Here is a 12,113-nt window from a genome sequence, read left to right on the forward strand (position 1 = left end):
CAATTGTGTTGTGACAAGGTAGAGGTGGTATACAGAAGATAGCCCTATTTGGTTAAAGACCAAGTCCATGTTATGACAAGAACAGCTCAAACAAGCAAAGAGAAACAACAGTCCATCATTACTTTAAGACATGAAGGTCAGTCAATGCGGAAAATGTCAAAAACGTTGAAAGTTTCTTCAAGTGCAGTCGCAAAAACCATCAAGCGCTACGATGAAACTGGCTCTCATGAGGACCGCCACAGGAAAGGAAGACCCAGAGTTACCTCTGCTGCAGAGGATAAGTTCTTTAGAGTTACCAGCCTCAGAAATTGCATCCCAAATAAATGCCTCAGAGTTCAAGTAACAGACACATCTCAACATCAACTGTTCAGAGGAGACTGAGTGAATCAGGCCTTCATGGTCGAATTGCTCAACAAAGAAAACAATAAAACACTACTAAAAGGACACCAAGAAACACAAGCAATGGGTATTAGACTGGTGGAAATCTGTCCTTTGGTCTGATGAGTCCACATGCAATTTTTGGTTCTAACCGCTGTGTCTTTGTGAGACGCAGAGTAGGTGAACGGATGATCTCTGCATGTGTGGTTCCCACCATGAAGCATGGAAGAGGAGGTGTGATGGTGTGGGGGTGCTTTGCTGGTGACACTGTTGGTAATTTATGTAGAATTCACGGCACACTTAACCAACAAGGCTACCACAGCATTCTGCAGCAATACGCCAATCCCATCTGGTTTGCGCTTAGTGGGACTATCATTTGTTTTTCAACAGGACAATGACCCAACACACCTCCAGGCTGTGTAAGGGCTATTTGACCAAAAAGGAGAGTGACGGAGTGCTGCATCAGATGACCTGGCCTCCACAATCACCCGACCTCAACACAATTGAGATGGTTTGGGATGAGTTGGACCGCAGAGTGAAGGAAAAGCAGCCAACAAGTGCTAAGCATATGTGGGAACTCCTTCAAGACTGTTGGAAAAGCATTCCAGGTAAAGCTGGTTGAGAGAATGCCAAGAGTGTGCAAAGCTGTCATCAAGGCAAAGGGTGGCTACTTTGAAGAATCTAAAATATATTTGGATTTGTTTAACACTTTTTTGGTTACTACACGATTCCCTATGTGTTATTTCATAGTGTTGATGTCTTCACTATTATTCTACAATGTAGAAAATAGTAAAAAGAAAAAAAAAAACCTTGAATGAGTCGGTGTTCTAAAACTTTGGACCAGTAGTGTGTGTGTGTGTGTGTGTGTGTGTGTGTGTGTGTGTGTGTGTGCGCGCATGTGTGTGTGTACTTCCGCAAGCAGAGAACTCTTGAAAACGAGAATAGCAAAGTTTCCCCTTTTTCTGCAGAGAACATATCTCCCTAAACAAGAAGTTCTTACAGCATCATACCAAGTACGTAGTAACACAATCGAACCCTTACATCATGGTACTGAAAAACAATCCTACAAAGTCGAAGTCGACCAAATCGATCAGCTGACGGACATGTAGGACATGTTGGTCAAGCCAAACCATAAAAAGGAACAAAAATACATAAAGGACCGACAACAACCAAAATATTTCAAAAGGGCTTTCTCTCCACTTCTAGTAAAGGAGACGGACTGCACTGCAAGGATCTCGACACTGGCCCGTAAAGACCACAGAGAGGTTAAGAAATAGAGACCATGTCTAATTGTGTATCTGTGGGCCTTTGTGTTTGAGCACGTTTGGTGTGTGCGTGCGTAATTCATTCTAAAAGGAGTTCAACTGTTCTCATTACTCTGCTTCAGACACATGAGATCCTTTCCATTGTGTCCATCTCAAACCCAGTCCTAGTGACAGTTGTCTAGCATTTTTAACAGACTGACTTTACAGTCACGGGGCAGCAGTATGCTTTTACAACAGTGGAATTCACACCTCTCCAGACCAGGGTTTCATTTGTTTGACTTGTATCTCTTTTAGAAAGAGCACAGAAAAAAGTAAAGGTGAAAGGTTACGGCCGGGAGAACTGCAAAAGAAGCAGACGTCTGTCGCTACTGAGCTGTATCAAAACAGTAGTAACACATGATGCCAGTGCAACGTCTTGAGTTGATGATTTAAAAAAAGGAGATGAAAAAACTGCTTGAGAGGTAGTTACTTTTAAAAGCGCCAATCAAAACTGACCCGTTCCACAAAGTGTGACCCGGGGCAAAGAGAGAAAGACAGGCTCAGACATGCCCACAAAAGTCCCAAAGCCTGGGAAGACCTCAGAGAAATAAGAATTCAACCACTTTCAACCTAAATGAAAAGTTACGTCAAAAGGAAGGACTATCACAGATTGAGAATAAATACAAACAGCTAATGCTGCATGGTGTTCTCTTCTCTTACTATAGCGGTTGATTTTTCCATTATTTCACAGTGTGTGTTTTATTACACAGGTGTCTGATGCCTGACATCCAGGATTCTTTAGCAGGGTTCTACAGTGCGACCATTCTTCTCGCATATGTGGCAAAATATTTTGCTGTGCGACCTGGAATTGTCATTTAGGAACACCAGTGCACATATAAAAAAATGAATGATTCAAGCTTTAATATTTCTCATTGTGCTCCTAAATGTTCTTGCGTGCGTGCGCCTAGGTTTTTCAACATAGGTGCACACGTGCTCCTTCTAAAAAAAGGTCAGCGTAGAGCCAGCCCTATTTAGTACATAAACATGTTTAGTTTGCAGATAAGATGGGGTTGAGGATGATACACTTGTTTGACAAGATAGCACACACTGGTGAAAGAGGATATGGTCATCCACAACCAGCTGAGCAGCATATTAGAGCTCTGTGATGTTCTGACACAAAACCTGTCACTATTTTGAAATGTCCTCTGTTTAAAGCACTGAGAACAACAGACCACAGTATAAAAGGTAATGTCTTATAACACAAGAACATATTAAAGGTAGCCTATACCATAGAATCTGTAGTCACATATCCATCAGAGACCAATGAACAACTCGCTCTGGGCTTTTACTCTCCTGTTCATTCTCTAGGGTTTTGTTTCCATCCAGTGGCGGACGTTGGTACGGCACCTCACCACAAAGATGACATTACACAGAGTAGGTTGGGTGCTGTCATTCAGTGGAGCAAGACGGGACATTCAACTTTCTAGTGTCTCTTGTATTACATTCAACAGATTGAGAGCACTGAAATGCTAATCATTTGGCGTTTTGTAGAAGTCCCGTGAACCCTTCCTATCTGGAGTAGGCAAGCTCAGTCAAATGCTTAACGCTTAACGTTTTGGCAAGAAAACTAATACTGTTTGAACCCAGGTTTGCTGCACAGAGGTCAGTCTAGTCCTCATCTGGAGGTTATCACCCTGAGATCAGACTGAAGTCACACACAGACATACACGTGTCATACAGTCTATTCTCGCAGTTCAACATCCATGAGTCATGCGGCTCTGGTTATTCAAAGTATGATCTGACACCAGGCAGAGTTAGCCTGGGGCGGGAGAAAACATTTTACAAATCAAATGTGTTATGGATGGTGACCATGGTGTCGCAAAGGAGTGGGCAATGAGAGCCAGAGCCCCAGGACCACCAGCCCCACAACATCAAAGATCCACCCCCATATCTTACATACTGTATGAGGTTGTTTCTATTAAACACCAAACCACGGTGTGTGTGACCAAAGAGCTCTATTTTTGTCTAATCTGATCATAGCACCCGGTTCCAAATCAAGTGCCAATGCTGTTTAGCAAAATAAAGGTTAATAAAGGCTCCTATTGGCATGGAGGCGGCGTCTATTTGTAGATTTGGAGTCTTGGTGATCCCAGGATGTGACCACGTTGGGTAATTCTCCAACGATGACCCTTGGTCCTTTCTTTGCCTAACCATCTTCCTCACTGTGATTGGGGACAAGTTACACTTGGGTCCTCTACCAGACCTGCTAACCACTGTTCCAGTGGTTTTAAACTTTGTAAATGTTGCCCAGTAGATTCCTTTTCCCCATTGTGATTAACAACAGTTGGGTTTTACATGCGTGTTACCTCATTTTTACCTCAGTGAAACAGGAAGTCATGAAAGGCCACAATACAGTTCTTTAAATTATGCATTTTGTGTCGCCATGAATAGGTGGCCAGGGAGACTTTGCTTCAGGGGGAGGTGTGCAAAAAAACACATTTCCATTACACACGTATGTAACAGGACAAATATCTTCAAAACTTGACTGCTGACATGCAGAACAGTTTGGGACTGTATCAACAGTGGACTAATGAAAGAAAACACTCAAATATAGTTTGAGTAGAGTTCCCCTTTAAGCTGAGATTAATACAAAGAAAAGTATACTATGTTAATGCTGATTCAATTGTGTTTGATTTTATTTATAAGATTCGTTAGGGGTGCTAATCATTTTGATACCTTTTTTAGATTTGTTTTATTACTTGTTAAACAACATATTTTTCTCTGAGCAGTTGTATTAGTAATATAATGTTCCCATACATTGGCCAGGTCGCAGTTGTAAATGAGAACTTGTTCTCAACTGGCCAACCTGGTTAAATAAAAAATAAAAAAAGTATTTGCATTATTTATTTTACACAGTCTTTTTATATCATCCTTATCAAGGGTGCCAATCATTTTGGTCGTGACTGTAAATGTAAGCTCTTAGGGACTCTAAACCTTACACAGTGCTCGTGTCACTGTTTTGAATAAAACAGGAATATTAACAGTGATATGAGCAAGAGCAGTGTGTTGGTTCTCTTTTCTTTGAAGTTGTCATTATTCCCACACACCTGCCACACAAGACATCATGAGGTTTTAAAATTAGGTTGAAAAATGTATTATTTCTGGCCACTTTAAAACGTAGATAACTATGAATATAGTATAGTTATTAACGCACATTGACTTCCTTCTCTCTTCTCTTAAACGGCTGTTGCAAAAGAGGAAATCCACTCTGAACACAAAACCCATTCCAGTAACCAAACAATACATCACACTTGACAGATCACTGTGCAATAACTCCATCACTCATAGAATTCTCAATAGAGAATTGTTCCTCTTTTGGGGGCACATTGTCATAGGCCCAGCAAACTGACCCTATGAGAGGACAGTACATGCAGTACAGTACTTCATCAAGCTCACCTCTTTCTCCCTCACTTCCCTTAACCAGGACCTCGGTGCTGTTGAGCTCCACGGCGGTAAAGGTGTCCATCCCTGGAGAAGTGATCAAAGACAACATGCATTAGTCATGGTTTATAGGCCGGCATTGTAAACAAGAATTTGCTCTTAACTGACTTGCCTAGTTAAATAAAGGTTAAATAAAAAATGGTTACTACTAGTCTAACACGTATTATCAGTTTGACCACGAGTTAATGTACATTCGCTAAATGTTCATTATTATTTTTGGGGGTAGTTCAGTTTTTCTTTCTCTCTGCATTGTTAGGAATGGCCCGTAAGTAAGCATTTCACTGTTAGCATGGGATGAAGCATGGGATGAATGAAATCTAAATCAAGATTTACAGAAGTGTTTTGGTGATGTCTTGTGTACAAAGTCTAAGTTTCCCTATTAATGTGTAGTAAATTATCATTAATGATGATAGTGTAAATTAATGTAGAGTGTATTCTCATCCGTACAGATGCATAATAATACTGTACATGTTTTATTCTATACATATTCTATGTAATTCTATGTTGTCACCTTTCTGTGTTGAGGAGTTGTCAAACACGGCGTCAGGATCCGCAGTACTCAGAGGCAGATCCACATGCCTGTCTCGGAGATCTACGGAGTACCTCTGGAAACACAACACAACACACACTTCAATGGGCTAGAAAACATACAGGCATCTACAGACATCGTTGAATGCTAGTGTTTGGTGTTTGTACAGAGTCAAGTTGAAGAATTGAATGTTAGAATTGATTAAATCCCAGAATTGAATTTGCCAAACAGCATATACCTTACTCACCCTTGATGTCTTCTTTGTAAAGAAGCATGCTGCTCCAAGCACACAGGCAGTGATGATGATCACAATAAAGATGATCAATCCTATCAAGAAACAGAAAACAATCAATTGTTCCGCAACAAGATAAAGGCCATGCAAGTCATTCTGGACTTAAATGTTAATGTTATTTATAATGTGGGTTAGTCTGACAAATGATAACCAATTCAGATTTGGTGTCAGAACACACACCGTTGGGCAAGATTGAGACATTTTTTAAATGCAATCATGTTACCAATGTGGGGCGATTTTCGCGCAGAGGGTTTTGGTTGAGCAGTTCCCGCCAAACCTTTTCAATAAAGAGAAGATAAAAGTTGTGTACTGATGGATTCACTTCACAGTGGATTCACTTCACAGTGGATTCACTTCACAGTGGATTCACTTCACTCTGGTGAGATCAACTCACCTGTATTCTTGGTGGTGCTAGTAGCAGTTGTGCTAGCAGTTGTGCTGCTGGCCTCTGCTGGGGGCTTTGATGTAGAGACGTCCATTGTTGAGGGCCAGGATGTAGGTCCTGGAGATGCATCTTGAGAGAAATGACTGTTACTTTACCTCCACCAAAGCAGGTAGGAAATTAGCATCGATCAGAGACCGAGACTGTATCGAGTGGTCTTGAGTGGTCTCAAGACCCAAGACAACGAGGTCAAGACTCCATCTCCAGTATCGACCACTGACCATAAACTGACCATACAGTGAAAGCAGCAACTCCAACCTACCTGAACTGGTCTTCAGGGGTGTGGTTACCGTGTGGTTAGGCCTCCCGGTGGAATTGGTTATAGGGACGTTATCAAAAATGAGATCAGGAAGGCTTGGGGTTATGGCGGATAATGTTAAATCATTGTTGTCTACAGCCGTGGTATGTCCTGGAGTGGCTGTGTCGTTGGCTGAGGTGGGCTGGGTTACAGTGGGATTGACTGGCTGTGTCTGGGCTGTGGTGGTAGAAGCCAGGACGAGACCTGGAAAAAGACGTGGGTTTAGAGTCAGTGTTGGGGAGTAGTGAACTACATGTCGTTCAACTAGTCATATTCATGACATTTTGCTGTAGCTTGGTGGTACTGTAGTTGAACTCAATTCACAGCTTGGTAGTCTTTTCAGTAGTTCATTACTTTGTTGCCATGTTGTGGTGTAGCTAACTACTGGAACTACACACTACTTGTTTTCAGTAGTTCATTACTTTGTTGCCATGTTGTGGTGTAGCTAACTACTGGAACTACACACTACTTGTTTTCAGTAGTTCATTACTTTGTTGCCATGTTGTGGTGTAACTAACTACTGGAACTACACACTACTTGTTTTCAGTAGTTCATTACTTTGTTGCCATGTTGTGGTGTAACTAACTACTGGAAATACACACTACTTGTTTTCAGTAGTTCATTACTTTGTTGCCATGTTGTGGTGTAACTAACTACTGGAACTACACGCTGCTTGTTTTCAGTAGTTCATTACTTTGTTGCCATGTTGTGGTGTAACTAACTACTGGAACTACACACTACTTGTTTTCAGTAGTTCATTACTTTGTTGCCATGTTGTGGTGTAGCTAACTACTGTAACTACACACTACTTGTTTTCAGTAGTTCATTACTTTGTTGCCATGTTGTGGTGTAGCTAACTACTGTAACTACACACTACTTGTTTTCAGTAGTTCATTACTTTGTTGCCATGTTGTGGTGTAGCTAACTACTGGAACTACACACTACTTGTTGTCAGTAGTTCATTACTTTGTTGCCATGTTGTGGTGTAGCTAACTACTGGAACTACACACTACTTGTTTTCAGTAGTTCATTACTTTGTTGCCATGTTGTGGTGTAACTAACTACTGGAACTACACACTACTTGTTGTCAGTAGTTCATTACTTTGTTGCCATGTTGTGGTGTAACTAACTACTGGAAATACACACTACTTGTTTTCAGTAGTTCATTACTTTGTTGCCATGTTGTGGTGTAGCTAACTACTGGAACTACACACTACTTGTTTTTTGCAATAAGAAAATAAAGTATGGGTGACGTAGGAAATCATGTCCTTTCTTTTTTTATGTATCAGAGTTTGGGAATCCCCGATCTATGATATTTCAGATATAGAAATTATAATTTTCACAAAGTAGCTTCAATGTAGTGAACTACTTTTTTTTTTAGTTAAAACGACGTTGTAGTCACATTATGCATATTGAGCAACAACTGTCCCGTAGACGGGGCACCGATCCACAAGAAGTTGAAGTAAACTATAGTTCCCTTAAGGTCGGGCTCTACAGCACAACCTTTTTACTCGCACATGCGCCTCATTATTTTGCTGTGAGACCTGGAATAGAAAATTGAAGGATGTAATATCTCAAATATCTTTCATTGTGCTCCTAAATGTATTTGTGTGCGCCTGCATTTTTTCAACTTAGGTGCACACATGCTCCTCGTAGAGCCCTGTAAGGGCAGCTTTAGTGTAGCTCATCTTCTTCCAATGTAAAGTAATTGAGAAGAGAAGAAACCATTGCATAGATAGTGCATTGATTACATTAGCAGCTTTTTTGGGCAGATAAACTGAATTGACAAAACCAGTTGTCACGATCGTCGTATGGTGGAAGAGAGGAGGACCAAGGTGCAGCGTGAAGTGAATGCATTCTTCTCTATTTATTATCACGAAAACGAAGAACACTTTACAAACTATACAGAAACAATAAACGTGAAGCTATAAATGACAAGTGCATACACAGGCAACTTACATATAGACATAGACAATAACCCACAATACAAAACAGTTTACCTAAATATGGTTAACTAATGGCTACCTAAATAATAACCCACAACGCAAAACACCTGCCTCTGATTGAGAACCATATCAGGCCAAACACAGAAATAGACAAACCAGACATACAACATAGAATGCCCACACAGATCACACCCTGACCAACCAAAACATAAAACATACAAAGCAAACTATGGTCAGGGTGTGACACCAGTTGAGAAAACAATCTCGTATTTGTATAATAACCTGTGCAAAATAATCAAAGACTTGATCTTAACTATACAAAAACAAGCAAAGTACATCAAAGTAATGTTATACTAGATCAAATTCAACAAGAAACCTAGTGGTTAAGAGTGTTTGGCCAGCCCCAAAAAATAACATCTATTTTTGTTATTATTTTAAAGATAAAAAAGAGCTTTCGGACAGTAAACGAAAGGTCTCTGGTTCGAATCACCGAGCCGACTAGGTTGACGTGCTCTTGCACAAGGGCACATCAACATGTCTCCTGTAAGTCGCCCTGGATAAGAGCGTCTGCTAAATGACTCAAATGTAAACATACTGTAAATGTCGCAAAAACAGAGAAAGGCAGAGAGGCAGCTTACCCAAAAGGACAATCAGACAGGGAAAAGTAAACTGTATTTTGTCCATTTTGAGTAACCCTTGTGTATAGTTATCTTTCCCTGTTACTCTAGTAGCCTGCTGTAGACTGTGTCACTAACAGAGTGAGGAAATGCAGTGCAGTCTAGTGCATCCCTCTCAGGATGCAGGGCCATGAAGCCACAGAAAACATGCACCGCCACAGGATGTATAATAGAGAAATAGCGTTGCTCAAAAAAGTACTGGGGGAAATTACAAACTTTTATACAAAACTACTCCCCCCCTTCGGGTTCAGAATTCAGACATTCTCTCAAAAGCAGAGGAGTAATGCTTTTCTATCATCTAGGATTCTGCCCATACCCAACCCCAGACATTTATTGTTTGATTCCATCATTAAAAGTGGACGCTGAATTTGATTCCTGATGCTTGTGTGTGTTGTGGTGTATGTGTGTAATACAGTACCCTTACAACACCCTTATCTTACCTCATCTTATGACTGCATTGGGTCATGTCTGTCTTTATCAGGTTGCCACAGATACTTGTTGTTGATCTGAGTCATCATGCAGTATTTATGTCTTCCTTGTAACCTCTCAGTTCTTTCCTTTGAAGGCAACAGACAGCAGGCACGTACAGCGATGATGGAGCTCATGCAATCTTTTTAAGGACAAATAACTAAATATCTACTTACAATATCAGTAGTCAGTACACTCACAGAAGAAAAGGTGCTGTCTGGAACCTAAAAGGGTTATTTAGCTGTCCCCATAGGATAACCCATGAATTAACCCTTTTTTGTTCCAGGTAGAACCCATTTGGTTCCAGGTAGAACCCTTTCCACTGAGGGTTCTACCTGGAACCAAAAAGGGTTATCCTATGGGGACAGCAGATTAACCCTTTTTTCTAAGAGTGTGGTGATAGTGGATTTAAAGGCCTCTCGCACACTCCTCATCCTCTCCAGTTGCCTAATAAATCATACTTTGATACCAATTATTGCTATGCAGCCAAACAAAACATTGCAAAATCGTGGACATGTTCCTTACAAGCCAGAATGTTGAATACAATTTTAACTTACACAATAAGTTGTCTACCTTTGCGGTTGGTCCTCCAACTGCTCGAAATTTGAGGCAAAATATCCACAGGACATAATCGTTAACCCGACTTTTTAAAGCACCAGTACTGACATTTCTATCACCTAGCAAATGCGCAAAACCGCATGCAGGGCGTGAATGTCAGATACAATCAAATGAAATATTATTTGTCACATGCGCTGACGCACAAATAATATTTTGATTTGCACCCCCCACAACCACAGGGCTCTCCAGAGGGTGGTGCGGTCTACCCAACGCATCACCGGGGGCACACTACCTGCCCTCCAGGACACGTACACCACCCGATGTCACAGGAAGGCCAAAAAGATAATCAAGGACAACAACCACCCGAGCCACTGCCTGTTTACCCCGCTATCATCCAGAAGGCGAGGTCAGTACAGGTGCATCAAAGCTGGGGCCGAGAGACTGAAAAACAGCTTCTATCTCAAGGCCATCAGACTGGCCATCATATGTATATACTGTATTCTATTCTACTGTATCTTAGTCTATGCCGCTCTGACATTGCTCGTCCAAATATTTATATATTCTTAATTCCATTCCTTTACTTTAGATTTGTGTGTATTGTTGTGAAATGGTTAGATATTACTTGTTAGATATTACTTGTTAGATATTACTGCACTGTTGGAGCTAGAAACACAAGCATTTCGCTACACCTGCAATAACATCTGCTAAACACGTGTATGTGATTTGATTTGATTGGAGATCAGAATGACGGTTTTATTTTTATCCACAAGAGGTCAGCATTGTATCATAGGCAAATAAAACCATCACCACAGCTCTCTCCTCTAAATCCAAAACGCTTTGTCAATGGAGCTTTTGAGAGTGTCTTGGCAACATCTGACCCAACAGTGAGACAGACGCTGCTGGTACCTTTGGGCGGAAAGTTGGACTCTGACTCAGTCCTCAAGAAACATTCCATGTCAAATGATTTACACTTTCCCCATTAAAACAAGCCAAAGTTCTGAGAAACCCTTTTAATCTCAAATAATGTGCTAGTAATTCATGTAGCTAAACGTACAGTCAGTACAGGCCAGTGTTGATGTCTACAGAGCCAAAGTAGACAGAGTTGAGGCCTAAAGTAAAATAATATCTAAACCAGTTGGTTCATAAGATCTCAACATTGGACCAGAGTGCGAGTGTGGTGCTATGTGGTTAGGTCGAGGTGAGGTCTTGGGTTGTGGGTTGTTCCTGGGGTTTAGACTTGAGTGGAAGTTGAGGTTCTGTTTGGCCTGGTTGCTATAACATGGAGCAATACTAGTTAACCTTTTAGGGCTCATTAAGCTTAGTTTTCATGTTCTTTGGTCATGCACAAATATATTTTTTTTAATTATGTTTTGATAGGCTGTGATATGATATTTTGATAGGATAACTACAGCGACACAGGGCAGAATAAAAAATAGCGAAACGTGTCTGGATGTAATAGGTTGCAGTGCCTGTGTATAGAAACGCTTCGATGGGTGGAGGAATACAGTGTGTAGTGCGAAGGAGTGTGTGTGTGTGTGTGTGTGTGTGTGTGTGTGTGTGTGTGTGTGTGTGTGTGTGTGTGTGTGTGTGTGTGTGTGTGTGTGTGTGTGTGTGTGTGTGTGTGTGTGTGTGTGTGTGTGTGTGTGTGTGTGTGCATGTGTGGCAGATTGACGTTTATTGGGATGAACACAGAATTTAGCGATATCCGCTAGATAGGCCAGCTGCAAAGTCAAAATTGGCTATATTGTAAACATTTATGAAAACAAATATGCTTTTTGGT

At 41.0% G+C, this 12,113-nt stretch overlaps 1 protein-coding gene across 1 annotated transcript in view; it reads right to left on the reverse strand.

The window, feature by feature from the left end:
• The window catches only part of LOC120035027, a 38,793-nt gene extending 29,418 nt beyond the window's left edge, over positions 1–9,375 (reverse strand). The window contains exons 1-7 of the mRNA XM_038981777.1: positions 9,269–9,375; positions 6,649–6,888; positions 6,339–6,458; positions 6,168–6,221; positions 5,900–5,979; positions 5,635–5,728; positions 5,079–5,150 (exon numbers count right to left, since the gene is read on the reverse strand). Of these exons, the coding sequence (XP_038837705.1) occupies positions 5,079–5,150; positions 5,635–5,728; positions 5,900–5,979; positions 6,168–6,221; positions 6,339–6,458; positions 6,649–6,888; positions 9,269–9,314 (706 nt within the window). The 5' untranslated portion in view covers positions 9,315–9,375. The remainder of the gene's footprint in view (positions 1–5,078; positions 5,151–5,634; positions 5,729–5,899; positions 5,980–6,167; positions 6,222–6,338; positions 6,459–6,648; positions 6,889–9,268) is intronic.
• Positions 9,376–12,113: the final 2,738 nt, after the last annotated feature.

This window comes from Salvelinus namaycush, chromosome 42 (genome assembly GCF_016432855.1).
Source record: "Salvelinus namaycush isolate Seneca chromosome 42, SaNama_1.0, whole genome shotgun sequence".
Lineage (NCBI taxonomy): Eukaryota > Metazoa > Chordata > Actinopteri > Salmoniformes > Salmonidae > Salvelinus > Salvelinus namaycush.